At 42.4% G+C, this 23,138-nt stretch overlaps 1 protein-coding gene across 2 annotated transcripts in view; it reads left to right on the plus strand.

Annotated features, from left to right (window-relative positions):
- Positions 1-23,138, plus strand: part of emid1 (EMI domain containing 1) — a 93,741-nt gene that overhangs the window by 62,737 nt on the left and 7,866 nt on the right. For both annotated transcript variants that reach the window (XM_026931305.3, XM_026931307.3), the window contains exons 6-14: positions 627-744; positions 3,393-3,437; positions 4,003-4,101; positions 9,447-9,545; positions 13,898-13,987; positions 20,184-20,236; positions 20,400-20,462; positions 20,557-20,601; positions 21,986-22,030. In XM_026931305.3, the coding sequence (XP_026787106.3) occupies positions 627-744; positions 3,393-3,437; positions 4,003-4,101; positions 9,447-9,545; positions 13,898-13,987; positions 20,184-20,236; positions 20,400-20,462; positions 20,557-20,601; positions 21,986-22,030 (657 nt within the window). The remainder of the gene's footprint in view (positions 1-626; positions 745-3,392; positions 3,438-4,002; positions 4,102-9,446; positions 9,546-13,897; positions 13,988-20,183; positions 20,237-20,399; positions 20,463-20,556; positions 20,602-21,985; positions 22,031-23,138) is intronic.

Genomic DNA, 23,138 nt, shown 5'->3' on the forward strand with positions numbered 1-23,138 from the left:
CATCTGGTGATGTAGGACCTTATTCACCATCGTTCTCCACAAAACACCAACACCAACACCAAAGGGTTTCTTGATTTGTCCCTCAAGGCAAATACTTCTATGCAGAGCCAAAAACAGAGGGTTCTAAGAAGAATCTTTGAGAAAGAGAACTTATTCAGTCAATAGTAGAACGTTAATCTGCGATCCAAACAGGCTGTTTCAAAGATCCAGTTACCCAGTGTTCTCCAGCCATCATGGGTCGTAGGAATTGTAGGTGTTCAAAAAGAACCCTGAAGGATTTTAAAGAACCCTTTCTGAGTGGCAAGGAAGCCCCTTAAAATGTATCCGCAAATAGAAATGGTTCTGTTTGGTTCTAGAACCGTTAACTATTCACCAAGCAGGAAGAAGAGGTAAAAACAACTATCTAGAGAACTGAGGAACACAGCTCACCTCACACACATGGTAATGAGACTAATAAGGAACAGGTGATTGTGGGCGTGGTCAGGGTGGAGCTAGAGCAGCACTGAGGAAAACCTGGAAGCACATAACAGGTGTTCTGTGTTACCTGATTTATATATATATATATATATATAGAAGTGTTCTTTGGATTTCTCTCTACACTACAAGCCTCTCGTTTTCTCTTTCAGGTCCAGCTCCTTTCTGCACACAGACCCGCCCCGTCTAAAGGTGGAGACGACCCTGAGTCCTCCTCCCTCATGGGGGCTCCACCTGCCAGAGGAGCTCCAGGAGCACAGGGTCCTGCAGGTACGAGTCGCTCGCTTCACACTGTAGCTCTTAATGCAAGGTCATACTGTGGCTCAGAAGGTGAAGGTGAAGCTCTCAAAGTTCTATCAAGTTTCTCCACTCGGCGGCCATCTTAGTGACAGCAATGGTCATTTTCCGTCAATAAGTCTTTCTCTCTCTCTTTTTCTGTTTCTGTCTCTCTATCACACTGCTTGTCTCTCCATTTATATTTCTATCTCTGCCTCTCTGTTGTTCTCTCTGTCTCTCTCTATATTTCTGTTTCTGTCTCTGTCCTTTTTATCTCTATCTCTGTTTCTATCTGTTTCTCTCTCTCTCTTTCCCCCTCTCTCTGTTCCTCTCTCTGCCTGTCTCGCTCTGTCTTTCTGTCTGTTCCTCTCTCTCACTCTCTCTTTCTGCTTCTCTCTATCACTGTCTTATTCTCACTCTCCCTCTCACTCACTCTCTCTCTCTCTCTCTCTCTCTCTCTGTATGTGTGTGTCTCTCTCATTTTTTTTTCATCAGTGTATCCTTTTTCAGTTACATTTTCTCCTTCATTAGCCAATTGCTTCACAGAGCTAATCCTGTTCTCCGTGTCCGTGTCCAACCCCCCAGTGCTGTTTATCTCAACTCACAGATGGTGCTTTTTTCTTTTTCTCTTTTTTTTGGCGAGGATTAACAGAATTAAAGCTGTGTGTGTGTGTGTGTGTGTGTGAGAGAGAGAGAGAGAGAAAGAGAGAGAGCGCGTTTGTTGTTTGGAAAGATTGTCATTGTGGCACTGCAGTATAATGAGATCCTCAAGGTTTGCTTGGGTTTCAAAAAAAAAAAATCACGTCACGCTGTCAACACCATTGACACTGCACGACTCACTTTAGCCCAACACACACACACACACACACACACACACACACAAACACACAGCAAACAATTCAACAGGACATCAAGACCTTGTCCAAAAGCAGAAAAACTGAAACAGCTAGGTGACGATGATGCAGTGTGAACAGAACTTAACTCTGGAAAACGTCAGAAGGAAAGCCATCGCCGGAGACTCGACAGGTGCTGGACAGTTTGAGAGATGGGTTTTGATATGAAATGAAGAATAATCCTTTATTCAACATTTGCTTTTCATCAGCGCAGCGATATTTTTTTTGGACAATGAGGACGACTTTATCAGTGTAGACGTCCTGAAAGCGAACAACAGAACCTAGCACGGGATTACAGAGGCACGCATTACAGAGGCAGTCTGGACAGAAGATATTAAACAAAAAGTAACGTTAAAGCAGCTAAAGCAGCGCACTGTAGTTTTTTTTTAAAAAAGTATAGAAGAAATCTGTCCATTCCTACATATTTCTCCTCAGAAACTCGTGTTGATTGTCCTGTATTTGCATACTGAAATGTGATTGGCTCTTAGATTTTGTGATGTAATAAGTTTTACAGTTCTACGAGGAACCTTTAGGTGTTTTTTCCTTTCACTCCAGAGGTTTGTGTCCCACGGTGATACGTAAAGAATAAACTACTGTGTGTCAAAAAAACCGCCAGGGAGGTGTGATGAGGCGGAGTTACTGTTACCACCACAAAGTTGATTATTTTCCTATAACAGCATGTTTCAAAGTGTTTTGTTCCTCTTACACCACAACAACTTAACAACAGTTATCAGTTCTTATTTATTAAAGAACAACGTCATACTTTTTTTGTTAATAGAGCATCTGCTGTACCTGTGAATGAGCTGTTACTATAGAAACGATAACATATCAGAATATATAATAGTTATATATATATATAATAGTTATAATATAAACCTGCGCTACTGTCAGAGCGGCTGTTATAGAAAACTAATCAACACCTTCTGACCAATCAGAATCCAGGATTCAGCAGCTCTGTGGTGTACGTGAAGGTAAAGTGAGGCTCTGTACCTGCTCTAGCTGTTATTATAGTGATCACACTCCGAGGTTCACTTTATTTTTCCTTCTATCAGGTTCAGCACAACACATTAGATCCTTTTTCCAAATTTAATCAGATTGTGAGCAGAACTGTCAAACACAGCATGTGTTGATAAAAATTCGTACATTAGACGTTTTCTGTCAGACAAAAAAATGAGACAAAATAGTTTCTCAGTTTAGCGCAGCAGCAGGAAATGAAGGCAGCGTTGTGATTTGGGTTATGGGTGGTCTTAGGCAGACATGCAATTCTAGTGTGTGTGTGTGTTTCTGTGTGTGTGTCAGGGTCTGGCTAAGCACTGGTCCATTACTGATGACCTCATCAAGCTTACACAGAGAACTCTGAGAAACTTAAGCAGCGCTGTAGAGTTCGATGACGAAAGGCTTAACATGAGAAGTCGCATTGCCGTAATATAAACAGTTGTGTATCGAGTGTGTTTTCTCGCTCAGTTTGTTTTTGGTGCTGGAATAACACACTGCTATATAGAATCAGTTTGATACTATGTGTGGTGTCAAAGTGTGTGTGTGTGTGTGTAACTCGTAACACGTTTGTGCTGCACCACCTGTCACTGAAATTTCTTGGAACGGAAATTTCAGAAATATCTCTGATGATTGTTGTGTGTTATAAATTTACAATCAGTGCACAGTGTTTGTGTGAGTGTGTGTGTGTGTGTGTGAGTGTTTGTGTGAGTGTTCGGTTCCTCACTCTGTGTTCTATGTGTGTGTGTTCCCCAGGTCCACAGGGTGAACGAGGCAGGGATGGGATACCGGGTAAAGACGGTAGGTTCTCCACTCCACTGAGTCTACATCCTGTAGTTTGATTCAGCTCATGCTGGAAATCTACAGGGTTCCTCAAAGTTCTTGGATGATTATTGGTTCTAGGTTAAATTTTTTTTTTTTATTTGAAGAATTAGAGTTCTACAAAATCCTACAAGGTTCTTCTTGACAATCAACAACTTTTGGAACCCCTGAGAACGAGAATTCACTTGAGTTGAGAATTCAGTTGAGTTCCTAAAGTGTTTTTCAAGGGTTCCTTAGATGGTTCTAGAAGATATTTATTCGAAGAACCCTCTGAAAGGTTCTTGGGTTCTTACTATAATTCGGTGTCATAAGGTTCTACATGGAATCCTGAAGGGTTCTTCCAAAAGGATTAAACAAAGGGTGCTAAATGGAACCAGGTTCTTTAAACCAATTGGCCTATATAATTATCTGGTAGGGTTTTGACTAAGGTTCTTTGTAGATGCTTTAACATCAGTAAGGTTCTAAGTGAAGGGCTTCTTAAGGGGTTCCACTTGAAACCTTTGTGTTTTGTGTTGTGCTGATGTTCTGCTGTGTGGTTCTGCAGGGAAACCGGGTTCTCAGGGTCTGCCCGGGCCGAAGGGGGAGGCTGGAGTGAGGGGACCGTCAGGTGCTCCAGGGTCTCGTGGAACAACAGGACCAGCAGGTAGGCTGAGGAACATCTCAATGTCTCTATCTATCTATCTATCTATCTATCTATCTATCTATCTGTCTTCCTGTGTCTGCAAGTCTGTCTGTCTGCTTTCTGAGACTGTTTGTCTATCTATCCTTTCCTGTCTTTCTTCTTGTGTCTGTCTGTCTATCTAGCTATTTATCTGTCTCTCTCTGTCTGTCTGTCTGTCTGTTTTTCTGTGAGTCTGTCTATCTGTCTTACTTTCTGTGTGTCTCTCTGTTCTTCAGTCCAACTCTCTGTTTATCTGTCTGTCTGTCTGTCATTCTGTGAGTCTGTTTATCTGTCTGTCAGTTTGTCTGCATCTATCTATCCATATGTTTATGTATCTCTGTCAGTCAGTCAGTTAGTCTATATCTCTTTATCTTAAGGTCTGTGTGTCTGTGTGTCTGTCTGATAGTTCACTAGCTGTCTAGTGCCCTAGAAAGGGAGCTGTGTAGTTCACTAGAGTGAGAGTGAGAGTGAGAGTGAGCCCTTCTCTTCTCTCGCCTCACGCCTCTGTTGTGGAGCGCTTCCCAGATAAACACATTATACAGAGACGGCTGGATTTCATTCAGACAATAATCTGGTGGAAATGCTTCACCAAGCCAGTGTGTGTGTGTGTGTGTGTGTGTGTGTGTGTGTGTGTGTGTGTGTGTTCCACTAATGAGAGCCTGTTCCTCTTACGGACAGCATAACAATAACACTAACTTTGAGGAATGTTGGTTTTCTCCGGGTTTTTTTTCCATGTATGTAAAGAAAGTGCAGAGTCAGCATCAGACCCCACGCTGCCCTGCCAAAATATTAGTCCTTGAACTTTTCAAAAAGAGTTTCCTTTTTATCCCCAGCGTGGTGCGGCGCCCTCACAAAGTCATCCGGGGCACTGGAATAAACCACACATCTATTCACAGATCCCTCAAAGGCCAGAGAGAACCATAACTGAAGAACCTAAACACACCCGGTGCGGCGATACGTATGGCTCGGGGAGAAAAAAAACACAGCCCAATACGTAATGTTATTGTTTTCATAAGCGCTGGAGTGTTTCCTCAGGTGGCAACGTGTCTTTTCTCAGCGTCCTGCTCAGCCGAAAGGGATCCGAGCGACCTTTGACCCCACTGCAGGCCCCTGCCGAGGGTTTGATGAGTTTTTGAGCTGTACCGTACAAACTCGGTCTCATATGAGCACAACACTTCCATCCTTATTTCTTCCATATGGCCTTATTGTTTTTCTTCAACAGGCTGCACTTTTTAAAAATCATATTTTTTTTGTTAACCCGGTGGTTTTAAACATTTGCTCAACGTCCTTGCGATACGCATGAGTGAAGACTCTTGATTGGTCTAGGAAAAAGTCAGATGACGCACACTTCTGGGACTCAGGAGACAGAAATACAATCATTGACTATTATATTAGTTTACAGGTAAAGCAGAGAGACAACACACAGTGTGTGTGTGTGTGTGTGTGTGTGTGTGTGTGTGTGTGTGTGTGTGTGTGTGTGCACACGTGTGTGTGTTTTGCCCTTGACCAACCGCAACACTGATAGATTTGTTTCCTGAGGAAGAGAAACAGGACGTTGCTATGACGAACACACAGACAATTAGTTGAACTGTCTCAATATTTTATCCACAGCATAATGTGTAAAAGATATGAGGTTTAGTTCATCCGGGAGAGAGAGTGTTCAGTGTGATGCTCGCTCGACCATTTCACTCTGATCCTTCTGCTTAAGGTTTTGAAATAGAGTGTCCTAGATAGACAGACGCAAAGGCCACGCCTCCTTAAACATTGACAGACTCAAAGGCCACGCCTCCTTAAACATTGACAGACACAAAGGCCACGCCTCCTTAAACATTGACAGACACAAAGGCCACACCTCCTTAGAGAGTGACAGACACAAAGGCCACGCCTCCTTAAACATTGACAGACACAAAGGCCACGCCTCCTTAAACATTGACAGACACAAAGGCCACGCCTCCTTAAACATTGACAGACACAAAGGCCACGCCTCCTTAAACATTGACAGACACAAAGGCCACACCTCCTTAGAGAGTGACAGACACAAAGGCCACGCCTCCTTAAACATTGACAGACACAAAGGCCACGCCTCCTTAAACATTGACAGACACAAAGGCCACGCCTCCTTAAACATTGACAGACACAAAGGCCACACCTCCTTAGAGAGTGACAGACTCAAAGGCCACGCCTCCTTAAACATTGACAGACACAAAGGCCACGCCTCCTTAGAGACTGACAGACACAGAGACAAAGAGAAAGACAAAGAGAGATACAGAGAACATGAAAAAGAGATAGACACATCCAGGCAGAGAGAGAGATGGAGAGATGGAGGGAGAGAGATAGACACATCCAGGCAGAGAGAGAGATGGAGAGATGGAGGGAGAGAGATAGACACATACAGGCAGAGAGAGAGAGATGGAGAGATGGAGGGAGAGAGAGAGAGAGAGAGACAGGCAGAGAGAGAGATGGAGAGATGGAGGGAGAGAGATAGACACATCCAGGCAGAGAGAGAGATGGAGAGATGGAGGGAGAGAGATAGACACATACAGGCAGAGAGAGAGATGGAGATATGGAGGGAGAGAGAGAGACACATACAGGCAGAGAGAAAGATGGAGAGATGGAGGGAGAGAGAGAGAGAGACAGACAGAGAGAGAGATGGAGAGATGGAGGGAGAGAGATAGACACATACAGACAGAGAGAGAGATGGAGAGATGGAGGGAGAGAGATGGAGGGAGAGAGAGAGAGAGAGAGACAGGCAGAGAGAGAGATGGAGGGAGAGAGAGAGAGACAGGCAGAGAGAGAGATGGAGAGATGGAGGGAGAGAGATAGACACATACAGGCAGAGAGAGAGATGGAGAGATGGAGGGAGAGAGATAGACACATCCAGGCAGAGAGAGAGATGGAGAGATGGAGGGAGAGAGATAGACACATCCAGGCAGAGAGAGAGATGGAGAGATGGAGGGAGAGAGACAGAGAGAGAGAGAGAGACAGAGAGAAGTGTGCTTCTGATAAGTACCTGTTGTAAGTGAGAAAGTGTGTAAACGTGTTGAAGGTTTATTATTTGTACTTTTGTTGTTGTGTAGTTGTAGTTTGGCGACTCGCCGTGTTCTGGCTCGGTGTGCGTTTGTGTTCGTTTATCCGTCAGCAGTAAAGCTTCAGACTGACCTCAGTGCTGATGTGTGACTCAGTGTGAGCTCAGTCTCAGAGTGTAAACAGTGATGTCACGCGGAGGAGAACCGAGAGGAACAACAGGAACCAGTGACAGGAGTAAAACAACTGACAGGAAAAGAACGAGAGAAAAAGAGCGACTGAGGAAAAGAATGAGTGACAGGAAAAGAATGAGTGAGAGGAAAAGAACAAGTGAGAGGGAAAGAACAACTGACAGTAGAAAGAACGAGTGAGAGGAAAAGAACAAGTGAGAGGAAACGAATGAGTGACAGGAAAAGAATGAGTGACAGGAAAAGAATGAGTGACAGGAAAAGAACGAGTGACAGGAAAAGAACGAGTGAGAGGAAAAGAACAGCTGAGAGGGAAAGATGAGTGAGAGGAAAAGAACAAGTGAGAGGAAAAGAACAACTGACAGTAGAAAGAATGAGTGAGAGGAAAAGAATGAGAGGAAAAAAGAATGACTGAGGAAAAGAATGAGTGAGAGGAAAAGAACAAGTGAGAGGGAAAGAACAACTGACAGTAGAAAGAATGAGTGACAGGAAAAGAACGAGTGAGAGGGAAAGAACGAGTGAGAGGAAACGAATGAGTGACAGGGAAAGAATGACTGACAGTAAAAGAACGACTGACAGGAAACGAACGAGTGAGCGGAAAAGGACGAGTGAGAGGAAACAAATGACTGACAGGGAAAGAATGACTGACAGTAAAAGAACGACTGACAGGAAACGAACGAGTGAGCGGAAAAGGACGAGTGAGAGGAAACAAATGACTGACAGGGAAAGAACGAGTGAACATGTTTTCTCATTATCTACTTCTCTCGTTCTCTCTGTCCTGTTCTTTTATTCCGTCCCAACCATCAGTACAAACAGCTGTTCATACACACGCACACACACGCGCACACACACGCGCACACACACGCGCACACACACGCGCACACACACACACGCACACACACACATATGTACTGGTTGTTTAGTTTATTACCCGCTAATGTGCTCAGACGTTAGCACAGTTTATTTTACTTTTTCCTGTAAGAGCCAAGCACACAGTCATCACACACACGCACACACACACACACACGCACACATGCACACACACACACGCACACACATGCGCACACACACGCGCACACACGCGCACACACACGCACACTTTCTCTCTTTCTTTCTCTCTCTAGTTATGAAAACTGTCAGATATCAAAACTGTTCTCTCTCCTTTCTTTTCTTTTCTTTTCTTTTCTTCTTTCTCTGTTTTTTCCTCTTTTTCTCTCCGCTTCTTTCTTATTTTCTGTCTTTTATCTGTCCCCTGCTTTTCTCTTCTCCTCTTTCTTAGTCTTTTTGATGAGCAGAACAGTCTGTTATTAGCATTTTAATTCTCTATTTCATTTTCTTCTTCACTTATCTTTCTTTAATGCATTTTTTTTCTCGTTCTTTCCAGAACTTGAAGCACTGAGTCTTCTACTTCAGGGTCATTGTGGATATTTTTATTCCTCTACTCTATCCCTTTTCTCCCTCTTTCTTTTTTCTCTCATTTTTCTGTGCATTTGTTTTTGTCATTTTCTTTCTTTTTTCTGTCCATTTTTTTTCTTTTTCTATCATCCGTAGTATTGTTCCTCTCTTCTCTCTCTCACTTTTCCTTTCTGCTCTCTCTCTCTCCATCCCTTCACTTTTCTCTTTGTTTCTGTCTCTCCCTCTGTCTTGCACTTTGTCAGATTTTTTCTTCTCCTCTCCTCCTTTTTTTCTGCTTTTTACCTGTTTACTCTGCCCTTCTCTCTCTCTCTCTCTCTCTCTCTCTCTCTCTCCTGTGGTGAGGAGATAAGCGAGGATAAAGGACACAGTGAAGTTTCTCATGTTTCTCCTGGCCTCTGTGAGAAGAACAGCACCTTATAATTGTGTACTCATGAGAAAAAGGCACAGACAGAGAGAGAGAGAGAGAGAGAGACAGACAGACAGACAGACAGACAGACAGAGAGACAGACAGACAGATAGAGTGAGACAGGGGAGGGGTGGTAAGGAGAGGTGGTCTCTCTGCTTCCTGTCTGTCTGCTCTCCTCATTACTACAGGATGTCTCAGTAATGAAGCTCTGGTGCAGGTGAAGCTCAGCGTGATGTTAACCGTTCCTCTCCTCTCCTCTCCTCTCCTCTCCTCTCCTCTCCTCTCCTCTGCAGGTCCTCGGGGACCACCGGGGCTTCCAGGAGAGAGGGGTTTACCTGGACCTCCGGGACCGCCCGGACCTCCCGGACCCCCGGCCTCTGGCTCAGAAGACAGTAAGACAGCACTCACGTCTAATCACGTCTAATCACATCTAATCACGTCTAATCAACGTCGACTCACTTCCATGCCTCACGATGTCTTTAACAGTGGATTATTATTCCCTTCTCACACATATTTACACATACTACATCCTCCTACATTTCTTTCTTCCTCTCTCTCTCTTTCATTCTTTCTTTTTGTATCGTTTTCTTTCTCCTGTTCTTTGTCATTCTTTAGGGATCCAGGCACCAGTGCTCAACTGTCTTGGTTTTGTTACTATTTTTCTTCCTTCCTCCTCCTCCTCTTCTTCCTCCTTCTCTTCACCTCCTCTTCCTTCTCTTCACCTCCTCTTCCTTTCTTCATTTACATCTGCTCTTTTACTCCTCCTTCTTCTTCCTCAGCTTCTTGTCCTCCTCTTCTTCCTCTTCTCCTCCTCTTCTACTTCATCCTCTTCCTTTTCCTCTTCTTCTCCACTTCTCCTCCTCCTCTTCTGCTCTTCCTCTTTTTCCTTCTCCTCCTCACCCTCCTCTTCTTCCTCCTTTTTTTCTCTTCCTCCTCCTTGCAGGTGTACTTCTTTCTTTCTCTTTCTTTCTTTTTCCATCTGTCGTTTCTTTTTTTGTACATTTTGCGTGTACTTCCTTCTTATACAGTATAAACGTGATAAAGCGTGCCGTTTCTGAATAATAACAATAATAATAATAATAATAATAATAATAATAATAATAATAATAGTTGGTGCTGTGATTATTTTTTACGTTCTGTAAAGTGAAAATCTGCTGTCTCTCTCTGACGTGTCAGATCTTTGGAGGCTGAACAGATTTCTTACATGTTTATAATCAGCTGTAATCGGAGGTGTGAGGATCAACGGGGTTGTAATGTAGATCCAGATGGATTACTGTTCCCCATATGAACACACACACACACACACACACACACAGACCACCAGCACAGTGTAGTACTGCCCACAGGAGGAAATGAGATCAGACTCTGTAGTTGGTCCTGTAGCTCCACATCTATCACCATCATCATCATCATCATCGTCATGAGGAGAACTCATCAGTGCGGATGGCGTGAGGTTCAGCAGGAGATTCAGCGAGACAGGAAGATGAAGATAAGGTTGATGAATAAAATAAAAGCTAAGCTCAGTCCATGAGAAGTGATGATGTGTTTTGAGTTTCTGATGACCTGAAGGTTTCTAGAGGATGAGCTTATAGAAGATGAGATAAAGGTTCAGGTCGCGGAGTGTGGCTGAGGGACGGATAGAGAGACGAGACGCAGGGAGAGACAGCGGGGGGTGAGACAGGCTAGACACTACAGCCTCATGCTGGGGGAATACAGACCTGTCTGTCTGACATCTGACGCTGATGTCACTAAACCACTTCCAGATGTGCGGGGACTGAAACAGCAGGGTGGAGTCATGATGCATGTGCGTGTGTGTGTGTGTGTGTGTGTATCACCGTTTCTGGAAGTGTGTTCACATACCCCGGGTGAACTCAGGTAATCCGGAAAATTTTTAGCAATTTTGTATTTTTTTGCAATTTAAGCTTATTTTCTCTCATCAGTTCAATAATCAAATGTCTGACAGTGTCGTCGCGAGTTAATGGAATCACATCCGTTAAGATCTCTCTCTGTCCCTACGCACCAGCGCTGAGACTCTGATATTTTGACTGGGATTAATTTGAACATGATGTTGGATGTCAGGGACAGTAGTTAGGGATCGTGTTCAAAGGGACACATTCGAATGAAAACGAGAAAAAAAGGGCTCAGTACCTCATCACTTAAACGAAAAGTAACATGTAAGGGTTGCACCAGGTTGGCGATAATAATGCACAACATCTGGATTTCGGATGTAATACAATACTTATATTAATTTTTTTAATTAAATTGATAATAAAAAACAGTTAACTTTGGTATACAGAGTAAACTGTAAAGGTGCAAGCTAGGTGGCAGTAATGACGCATTAACATTCAAATGGAAAAGTGTCCAAAATCCAAAGGTTTTAGGTTAAAGAAAAGAAAAAAAAAGGAAAAAGAAAAAGAGGAAGGAATATGAGACAGAAAAAGAAAGAAAAAAGAAGATAAGAAAGGAAGAAAGAAAATTAAAGAAAGAAGGAAACAGAGGAAGAAAAAGTAAAAATATTGAAATATTGAAAGAAGGAAAAGAACGGAAGTGACTGAGATGAGAGAGGTGAAGGAGGTAATGGAGGTGAAAGAGGTGAGGAAGGTGTTAGAGGTGAGGAAGGTGATAGTGATAGTGATGTGACTTGTGGCCAAGTATGGTGACCCATACTAGGAATTTGTGCTCTGCATTTAACCCATCCAAGTGCACACACACAGTAGTGAACACACACACACACACCGTGAACACACACCCGGAGCAGTGGGCAGCCTTTTTTGCTGCGGCGCCCAGGGAGCAGTTGGGGGTTCGGTGCCTTGCGCAAGGGTCTCACCTCAGTCGTGGTATTGAGGGTGGGAGAGAGCGCTGGTCATTCACTCCCCCCACCTACAATCCCTGCAGGACCCGAGACTCAAACCCACGACCTTCAGGTTCACCTTCGGGTTGCAAGTCCAAGTCTCTAACCATTAGGCCACGACTGCCCCCAGCATGATGGGGGTGAGAGAGGTGATGGGGTGAGGAAGGCGATGGGGTGAGGAAAGCGAGGGAGGTGATGGGGGTGATGGAGGTGATGGGGTGATGGAGGTGATGGGGGTGAAGAAGGTGATGGGGGTGAGGAAGGTGAAGAAGGTGATGGGGGTGAAGAAGGTGATGGGGGTGAGGAAGGTGAAGAAGGTGATGGGGGTGAGGGAGGTGATGGGGGTGAAGAAGGTGATGGGGGTGAGGAAGGTGAAGAAGGTGATGGGGGTGAAGAAAGTGATGGGGGTGAGGAAGGTGAAGAAGGTGATGGGGGTGAGGGAGGTGATGGGGGTGAAGAAGGTGATGGGGGTGAAGGAGGTGATGGGGGTGAAGAAGGTGATGGGGGTGAGGTAGGTGATGGGGATGAGGGAGGTGATGAAGGTGTTAGAGGTGAGGGAGGTGATGGGGGTGAGGGAGGTGATGAAGGTGTTAGAGGTGAGGAAGGCGATGGGGGTGAAGAAGGTGATGGGGGTGAGGAAGGTGATGGGGGTGAGGAAGGTGATGAAGGTGTTAGAGGTGAGGAAGGTGATGGGGGTGAGGGAGGTGATGGGGATGAGGGAGGTGATGAAGGTGTTAGAGGTGAGGGAGGTGATGGGGATGAGGGAGGTGATGAAGGTGTTAGAGGTGAGGTAGGTGATGGGGGTGAGGGAGGTGATGAAGGTGTTAGAGGTGAGGGAGGTGATGGGGGTGAGGGAGGTGATGAAGGTGTTAGAGGTGAGGGAGGTGATGGGGGTGAGGGAGGTGATGAAGGTGTTAGAGGTGAGGGAGGTGATGGGGGTGAGGAAGGTGATGGGGATGAGGGAGGTGATGGGGGTGAGGGAGGTGATGGGGGTGAAGAAGGTGATGGGGGTGAAGAAGGTGATGGGGGTGAGGGAGGTGAGGTTGTACATTTATTACTGCCCCTTAGCTGCAGTCGTCACAGATGATTTTAGAGTTGTATGTCATACACTTTCAGAGCTACTGAAACTCAAATCTATAAAAAAAAAGATGCGTGTTTCTATTAAACTTGAGATTTTGACCACAGAACAAGCCTGAAATGATGTTCGTGATTACGCTCACTGTCTGCTGTTTTAGGAGCCTGAAGAGACCGACGTTCCCAAATATAACGGTGAAAACACAGATTAGTTCAGGAGATCTGAGTAGAAACAAATCCCTGAAACCTAAAATCAGTACCATGATCATTGTTCCAAGTCTGAAAATACGCGCAATAATTGTCTAAAACAACTCCATCGATTTTTTAAATAATGAAGCTGAGTGAAAAAAAATTACATACAAATTACAAAGCATTCACAATTACATGTAATTAGATTTATTAAATGTGTAATTAAATATCTTAAATAACTGTTTAGTGTGTGTGTGTGTGTGTGTGTGTGTGTGTGTGTGTTAATGCTGAATCTGAAAGCCAAGAAGGTTTTTTTTTTTTAAATATTTGTATTGCGTTTTTAATTAATTAATTCGAATTAAATTGAACTCTTGGACCTGTGCTGTTGTTTCTTGAGCCTAAAAGACTCAATGATGCGAGTGTTTCGCGTCAGAGCAGCTCCACCTACAGGACAGAGGCAGTAATGACACCCCGATCTAATGACTTCCTGATCCTGGGCTTCAGGTTCAGACCTCACTCACACTGAGAGACGAGCTGAAACACTGATCTGAGGTCAGCAGTGACTGGTGCTGATCTCTAACACTCACGCTGTGTGTGTGTGTGTGTGTGTGTGTGTGTGTGTGTTTACAGGTGAGAAGAAAAACCTGCTGCTGTCCAACAGTTTCCCCGACCCTCGACTGGTTCCTGCTCAGGGACCTCAGGGACCTCCGGGGCCCACAGGTCAGTTCTGTTACACACACACACACACACTCACACACACACACAACTGTACACACACACATCAGTCACATTTACACTTTTATACATTTATAGTAACAAACCACAGCAATGAAAAACAAGCAAATATGGTAATCTGCATTCTAGCATGATGAAGAGCAGAATACCGTAACCTGCATGAACAAGATCGATTTTTAAATTCAATCACTGATCACACGTCACTGATCTATTTTTAAATTTTAAAATGATCAATGATGAGTTCTACTTTACCAGTAAACTCAGTTTGATCCAGGATGTTTTGTGCTCATCGAGGAAATTCCTCGCTACACCATAAAGACATAAAAATATCCAGTTTGCAGTTAATCGTGTGCTATTCCTGTGTGTAACTGACACTTTTATTCATCTTTAGGGAATTATTTTAGGTCAGAAGCAGCTAAAAAAAAAAAAAAAAACTATGCACCTCACTGATTTATTACCTGATTGTAGAAAAGTCCTGATTGTAGAAGTGTCTCTGGCTAGAACATCTTTTTTTAGCGTTCAGTACTGCAAAGTTCTCTTCTGTAGAGTTAGGAAAGTGCTCTCTCCTTCCTAACCTCCTTTTTTTGACCTCTTTTAGAGGAAACATCACTTTTAGCATAAATCATAAAGGGTTTCATGTTCACTTTATTTATTTAGTTGTCATATAGCTGATATTTTGCTCGATCTTCCATGTAAAATCTGCCTGTTCACTACACGCGCTCACTACGTAGGGTAGAACCAAAGGGAATAGTGCTGTACACCCTACGCAGTGTGTTGTGTTTTCTCTGCTCGAGTATTAGTACAAATCTTCCAAAACAGAACTTAAGTACAGTAACAACGTGCAATTAGTTATTTTCCATCCCTGACGTGATGGGCGTGGTCTCTTCCTGGGTGACTCCGCCTCCATTCATAGGGCACGAGGGTCAGTGAATAGTTTTGATGAGGATGAAAATAACGTAAATCACATGCTGAAGACCTTCACAATCACCTCCATCATCGAAACACCAACCGAGGGAAGATCTTTAGGAAGAACGTTGCTTTGTCGCTCTAGTACGGTTCCAGAGACAGAGTCCAGGATCGATGACAGGATACTGTTTTTGCGTAGTCAAAGTTTTGCAGTAAAAGTTAGAATTTTTATATATAATTAAACACACACGCTGTAGGGGGAGAACGAGGCCTCATCTGATTACAAGAGTCAGGATACACAGCGCAGCATTTCTTTCCCATGCATCACGTGTGTGTGTGTGTGTGTTTCCATGATGTGTACTAAGCACACATATTATACCTTCTAAAGTTTCATGCGCCGCAGTAACGGAGCCGCACATCACGCAGCGGAATTTGTGCCAAGAGCTAAAGCAATACAAATCAAATCACTGAGTAATTTGTTTTGCTGGATACCAGCTGTTCGAATCTCACGTGACTATCAGAGTAAATCATATCCAGCGCGAGTCGACGTCTGCGTTCGGGTGGGTTTTTTTTTTTTACTGTAGAACAGAGGAGAGCCAGATGTTCATGCCCTCGTGATGAAGGACAGCAGATCCAGCCTGGTTCACTTGATAAACGGCTCGCCCTTACGTTTAAGACACGCTGTCATTCCCCGAAGAGTGCGGACGCGTCTGTAGCCGGGGTTCTGCTTCTCCCGGCAAAGCTGTACGCTGAAATCACGACTACCGTCAATGACGAGCTTCATGAGGCTGTGCGTAATTTATCAAAACATACCATATTCTCTCAAACCTTTAAATAATCTCCCGTCACTGCAGCTTCTAACCCGAGTCTCACCGCAGTAAAGCAGCTCACAGCGCAGGAAGGACAGATACACGACTAATTTTAAAATTAAATTGTCAAAGACGTTTAAAATTTTAAACAAATATACTCCTGATCTCTACAGCGTACGGTTTAAATGATGTTCTGAGATGTTCCTACACTGCAAAAATGACATCTTAGCAAGCGAAAGTATCTGAAATAAAGTCAAATGTATCTAGTAATTCTTATTATAAGATTAAACTAAACTAAAGACAAGATTATTAAACCTATTTCTAGACATTTTTAATCATTTCCAGCTTTAAATTTTCTTTTTCTTTTGACAGATAATTTTGCTTCATTGCAGAAATAAATGCTTCAATAGAATGAGACTGTTTCAAGATTGAAAGTGAAAACTCGGATGAAAATGTTCGCTTTCCAGTTGCTAGGAAACGGTGATGAACGTGAAGGTTTCATCAAGTTGCTCAAATCACAACTAAACTTTTTCATCCGTGTGATTATAATGCAATTCTTTTTCTGACCGCTTTTAGAGGAAATTCACAATTTCATAATAAACTCGAAACGAGACTTGTTTTGTTCACTTACCCGCAGTGATGTTGTCATATCGTTGGGATTTGTCTCCATTTTTGGACGTAAAATCCACCATCTTCAAATCCCCGTTCACTAGACATGCTCCCTACATAGGGTATAACATGACATAATGCTGTCGTACACCCTACACAGGGCACTATTTTGAGATTCAGCCACAGAAATGTGTTCTGTTTTAAAGCTGAGTGGCAAAGTTTGTACTCAGCTTTCTCTATAGTTTCACTAAGACAAAAGTATTGGCACCGTCTGATGTCTGAGGTTTGGTGATCTTATAAAAATTTTTTCGTAAAGTTCTTTCAATTGCTACAAATATCTGTTTGCTAGTTTGCTTTAAATGTTTTAATTATTTAATGCAGACTGTGTCAAATGTTTGACACACTGACCTTCCCTGAATTAGGCCATTTGTAAAAACAAAAAGTATGTGATGTAATATTTAACAAAAACATGTCCTAAAGCAAAAGGTGTAAAAAGAGCATTTCTGATTGAGACATTAGACATCGCTCATACTTAAACTTCAGATTTGATTACTGACAATCAGCCAGCGTTTAGGTTTGGAGCTGTTACGACTGGCTGACTTTGAGACCAGCTGATTTAGAGGTTTATTTGTTCTTCCTGAGTCCTTAGGACCGTTCCAGGGAAGAGAAGTTCCCTGGGCAGAACATGAACAACTCCATCAACTATTTTTGCAATGAATGGAGAAAATAAACAGTAATGAAAACCCTGTATGGATCTCGTTCTCATGACCCCGTCCTCTCCGATAGATATACATCACACTAATGATAAATAAACACCATGGCATCCATAGAGGACAGAAAAATCCTCAGCACAGGGATGTGTTCCTAAACGAAGTGAAAATCAGCCAAATTCAAGCACGCTATATAGCAGAAATAAACCGTTACACCTCAGAGTAGTAGAACGATGAGGTATGAGATTGTTCAACCCCTCACATCTGCTAGAGGTGATTCTCAGAGTGTACCTGAACTTATAGATCCACTTTTATCTTGTAACTTTGAGATGTTGTTTTCAGATTATACCACAGTCGGTTTAATTCTTGAATCTGATTGGTCAGTATCTGTGTAACGGTGCGGCTCGGACAGTAGTTCCGGCTGTAACATAAACGACAGGTTTATATTAATGCATTCCTTCTAATGCGTTATCGTTTCCATAGTAACAGTTCGTTCACAGAGACTTGTACGGCAGACGCTCCACATAATCTAACACTAATAATAAACAGAAGAACGTGTTGCTTAACAAAATAAAACAGAATGATTGACGTGGTGATGTTTTTGTTTAATTGTCAGCGTTTTGTAACAGTCACGGTGCTTTTGCGAAGTTTATCAGCACAGGAAAGTGCTCGAGACAGAGGAGTTTACACTTTCTGGTTTCCTCGGATGTTCCGCTACATTAAATCTGAATATAAACCATTAAAATGTGTGAAGTGTCATTCATTAATAAATTAAACATTATAATTATTGGTAAATTGCTGTGATGTAAGCGGAATAACACACTCCAGACTGCGCAGTTATACTAAATTAATCCACTTCAGAGGGGTAGCGGCACTCGGCTTGTGCGTTGTGCCGCATCACACCACCCCGGCCTGCGTTCTTTTCCTGTAACACCACGCTCTGTTGTGTTTTATTCCTTACATAATACATTTTTATTCTCAAAATATTACCACTTTATTATTTTAACTTATAAATTTATAGCTAAAATATTATGATTTTATCCTCAGTTATATTCCTGAAATATTCCAGTTTTATTCTCCATTTTATTCTTAATGTATTATGATTTATGCTTGACTTTATTCTTGAAATATTACAAATTTATTCTCAACTATATTCTCAAAAGAGATTATTTCTTTTGTACTTTATTTTTGAAATATTATGATTTTATTCTCAGCTTTATTCTAAAAAAAATATTGTTTTATTCTCAACTTTATTCTTCAATTATTCCGATTTTATTCTTGACTTTATTCTTTAAATACTCTCAGATTATTACCACTTTTTTATAGTAACTTTTTTTTTTATTATAAACTTTGTACTAAATACTTTTTTCTCAACATATTGGGGCTTAATTCTCATGATATCAGAATCCACAGCTGTATTTCTCAAACTGTTACTAATTTATTTTCACAACTGTGCATTTTAATTATAAAAAAATAAATTAGTAACATTTTGAGAAAGTTTAGATTATGACATTAAGATAAAAAAAAAAGTGGTATGTTTTGAAAATAAAATCACATTATATGGAGAATATATTCAAAATATTGTGATTTTATTCTCATAATCTCAATAATATAATATCAGAGTCTAATACTTTATTTCTTGAAATGTTATTAATTTATTTCCAAAACTGTATTTGAATTTTAGCAGTGATATTGAAACAATGTCTTGGTTTCTTGGAACAAGTCAGTTTTATTATTAAGTACGAATTTATTTCTAATTGCGTATCAGAGTTTGTGCTTAATCTTGATCCAAGACGTCCTCATGGGTCTGTATGAATCAGTGTCCAGGTTTTTCACTACACTTCTTTTAGGAGAAATTTATCTCAACAGTTGATGTGTTACATCAATATCTTATTAAAAATAAAATGTATATTAATTAAGAGAAGTTGAGGCAAGTTTCATGCTGAGAAAAGAAAAGCACTTAAACGTTGATTAAGAATAAGGGGGGGTTTAGCATCGCCTCTCTCCTGTGAGTTTCCAGCTGTGCTGCGTTCCTCTGAGACGCGCTCGGCATTTTATCACCATAGCAGTCAGTAGGAGTCAGTAATAAGTCAAGCGTCAGTTTTATTAGCGAATAAAATCATCGTGACCTCAGTGACCGGGCCGTAATTCAGCGCTCGCTCGCCTGGAGTCCCGTTTGGATCACGCTGAGAGTTTTGTATCATTTTATAAACGCCGTGTCTGACATCTCATGCGTTTTAGAACTTATCTGTTTGTCCGCTAACGTGTATCTCATGGCTGTAAAATTACGTTATGAAATCTGTTTGGTGATTTATTATCATATCTTTATCTTGTAAAGGCCAAGAGCTCGCTCTGGGAGAAAATCATGAACAGGATTGTATTTCATTATGTTTTATTAGTAGCCTGATTCTGCTCTGGGGTTTGGAGTCGCTGAGTCAGATTGTTCGTGGGAGGGAGAAAAAAAAAAGGATTTTTCGTTGTAGTATTATAATAATTAATAATAAAATTATTATTAATATGTATTCTTCTTATTATTATCATTCATTTAAAGTTAATACTTTCATTTCACGCAGGTCTTACGTCTATTTTTGCTAAATTTCGATACCTAGGATTAACAGTTGATAAAAAATACCTCTGCATCAAATAGCTATTATATTATTATTATTATATTATTTAGTATTATAGTATTATAACGTTTTTCAGCACGTGTAGCTGACTGTATGATAATCTAATTCAATAAAAACTGAACTGGACTGCAAACAAATATAAATCCAAGACCTCAGTGAAATGGAGGGTTTGTTTATAGTCTGAAAAACTACAGAAATGTCTGAAAAACTCCATGATGCTTCCTGATCTGAGCGAGCGGCGCGTTCAGTCCACACTAGCTGTGTTACAAGCGTGTAAAATGCCTCTTGTGTTCTATATTAAATGCTACACACTTATTTTGGGTGTTTAGCCATAAAATTCTGTTGTTATTATTAGCTAGCTAGTGTGTGTGATTTTGTAGCTAGGCATGATGGGTAGATCAGAGCACCAGGAAGAGGAGAAGTGTCGCAATGCAAAAAAAAAAAAAGTTGTTGTAGTTGAGATCAGAGAGTGTTACTGTTACACAAACGTCTAACACGCGTCCTGTCTCGCTTTGTGTAGGACCCCCAGGAGCCCGAGGCCCAGCCGGACCCCCAGGCCCTATCGGACAAAGTGTGAGCTAACACACACCTTCACACACCACAGTGATACACACACTGAACAAAGGAACTGGGGATTTTCTTCATGGACCTGAGACTGTGTGTGTGTGTGTGTGTGTGTGTGTGTGTGTGTGTGTGTGTTGTGTTAATGTGTCTGTATATTTTTTCTCTCTCTCAGGGAAAGCCAGGTTCCCCCGGTGTACCGGGACCCACGGGACCGAAGGGAGAGCGAGGAGAGAGAGTGAGTGCGATATCTACAACATTAAACGCATAAACACCACCTGCTTTACCTTCATCTCCCCTCCTCACTCTAACACCACCCTCTCACCCTGCAGGGACCTCTGGGATATCCAGGAGAGAGGGGCTTCAAAGGAGAGCCGGTAAGATGGCCGCCTGCATCACCTCCGTCACCTCCATCACCTCCCTCATTTCTCTCACCTCCCTCACCTCCCTCACCTCCCTCACTTCCGTCACCTCCGTCACCTCCTTCACCTCCCTCACCTCCGTCACCTCCCTCACTTCTGTCACCCCCATCACCTTCCTCACCTCCATCACCTCCCTCATTTCTGTCACCTCCCTCATTTCTGTCACCTCCATCACCTCCCTCACTTCTGTCACCTCCATCACCTCCCTCATTTCTGTCACCTCCATCACCTCTGTCACCTCCATCACCTCCTTCACTTCTGTCACCTTCCTCACCTTCCTCACCTCCTTCACCTCCATCACCTCCCTCATTTCTGTCACCTCCGTCACCTCCTTCACCTCCATCACCTCCCTCATTTCTGTCACCTCCGTCACCTCCATCACCTCCATCACCTCCCTCATTTCTGTCACCTCCGTCACCTCCATCACCTCCATCACCTCCCTCATTTCTGTCACCTCCATCACCTCCCTCACTTCTGTCACCTCCATCACCTCCCTCATTTCTGTCACCTCCATCACCTCTGTCACCTCCATCACCTCCTTCACTTCTGTCACCTTCCTCACCTTCCTCACCTCCTTCACCTCCATCACCTCCCTCATTTCTGTCACCTCCGTCACCTCCTTCACCTCCATCACCTCCCTCATTTCTGTCACCTCCGTCACCTCCATCACCTCCATCACCTCCCTCATTTCTGTCACCTCCGTCACCTCCATCACCTCCATCACCTCCCTCATTTCTGTCACCTCCGTCACCTCCGTCACCTCTGTCACCTCCGTCACCTTCCTCACCTCCGTCACCTTCCTCACCTCCATCACCTCCATCACCTCCCTCACTTCTGTCACCTTCCTCACCTCCGTTACCTCCGTCACCTTCCTCACCTCCATCAATTCTTTTTTTTGTTTATTTTGTTCTTTTACCATTTTCAATATTTCAATATTTTTACTTTTTTCTTCCTTTGTTTCCTTCTCTCTTCAAATTTCTTTCTTTCTTTTTTCTTAGTTGTTTTTCTTCTTTTTTCTTTCTTTTTCTCTCTCACTGCTCTCTCCCAAACCTATTTATTTTTTTATTTTTCCTTCCTTCTTTCTTTTCTTTTCTCTTCATTTCTTTTCTTTCTTCCTTTTTTCTTTTATTTGTTCTTTCTTTCTTTCTTTTTCCATCTTATATTCCTTCCTCGTTTTCCTTTCTTTTCTTTCCATGTCTTGTTTCTTCCTCAATATTTTAAATTTCCTGTTTCTTTCTTTCTTTTTTTCTTTTCTTTCCTTTTTTTCTTTCTAAAAGTTCTGATGATTATTAGAGTTATCATTAGACAGCGGTGGTGACAGAAGGCTGTTTCTCTGTAGGGTGAGCCGGGACCGAAGGGTGAACCGGGGGAGAAAGGCCTTCCGGTAAGCGTGTTTGGGACGGTTTCACTGCTGTCCCTGTTCCACACACACACACACAAACACACACACACTGTAACCTTTGACCCCTACAGGAGAGCAGGAGCCAGTGGAGATGTGCAGCAGCGACACCAGGCGTGTGTTAGAATGTTGTAATGTTCGTACAGGACGCGTGTCTCTGCTGTAACACTTTCTTTTTTTCCTAATCAGATATTTTGCGGTTTTTTTTCACACTGCTGATGTTGTTTTTGTTGATCCTGCCTCCAGTCCTGTTCACAGTGACGGATGTTAACATCACGCTTTATCCCTCAGTGCACTTTCCGTCTGAGTTTATCTCTACATTCGGAGAGAAATCTGATGAACGAAGTGTATTTCAGATGGAAGTTGCACTGACAGGATGCTGCTTCCCTGTTGCTCACTTCCTGTACGTGGTGTTGGGTTTGTTTGTGCTCATTTTTGCTGTGATGGTCACATCGGAGTGTGAATACGATGTTGGTACTGAGTTGCCCAAGTACGTTGATCTGAAACATGAAGCCACATGGAACTTCAACCTGACGCTCTCTCTTTAGGTGAATGTGGAAGTCTGAATAAACATCAGCTTCCTTTCAGATGTAAAGTGGGCGGAGCTAGTCATGGGCAGTGCTTGTGTAAGCTTCATTTTGACCAATCACAAAGCCTATCTCGATCCTCCCTCCAACAGATCTTTGAAATAAATCGGTTTACGTTACAATGAGTGACCCAGCAAACGAAAGCTAACCTACACAGTAAAATCTAATCTAACCTAGCAAGTGAAATCTTATGTAACTTAGCAAGTTAAATCTAATCTAACCTAGCAAATGAAATCTAATCTAATTTAGCAATACAAATCAAGCCTAGTGAGTAAAATTCTATCTAAACTAACAAGTGAAATCTAATCCAACCTAGTGAGTTTAATCTAGCCTAGCAAATGAAATCTAATCTAGTCTAGCAAGAGAAATGTATCTTTTACCTAGTGAGTGAAATCTAATCTAACCTAGCAAAAGAAAGCTAATCTAACCTAGCAAGTGAAATCTAATCTAACATGATGAGAGAAAACTAATATATCCTAGTAATGAATTCTAATCTAACCTAGTAA

The sequence above is a fragment of the Pangasianodon hypophthalmus genome, chromosome 24, assembly GCF_027358585.1.
Source record: "Pangasianodon hypophthalmus isolate fPanHyp1 chromosome 24, fPanHyp1.pri, whole genome shotgun sequence".
Classification (NCBI taxonomy): domain Eukaryota; kingdom Metazoa; phylum Chordata; class Actinopteri; order Siluriformes; family Pangasiidae; genus Pangasianodon; species Pangasianodon hypophthalmus.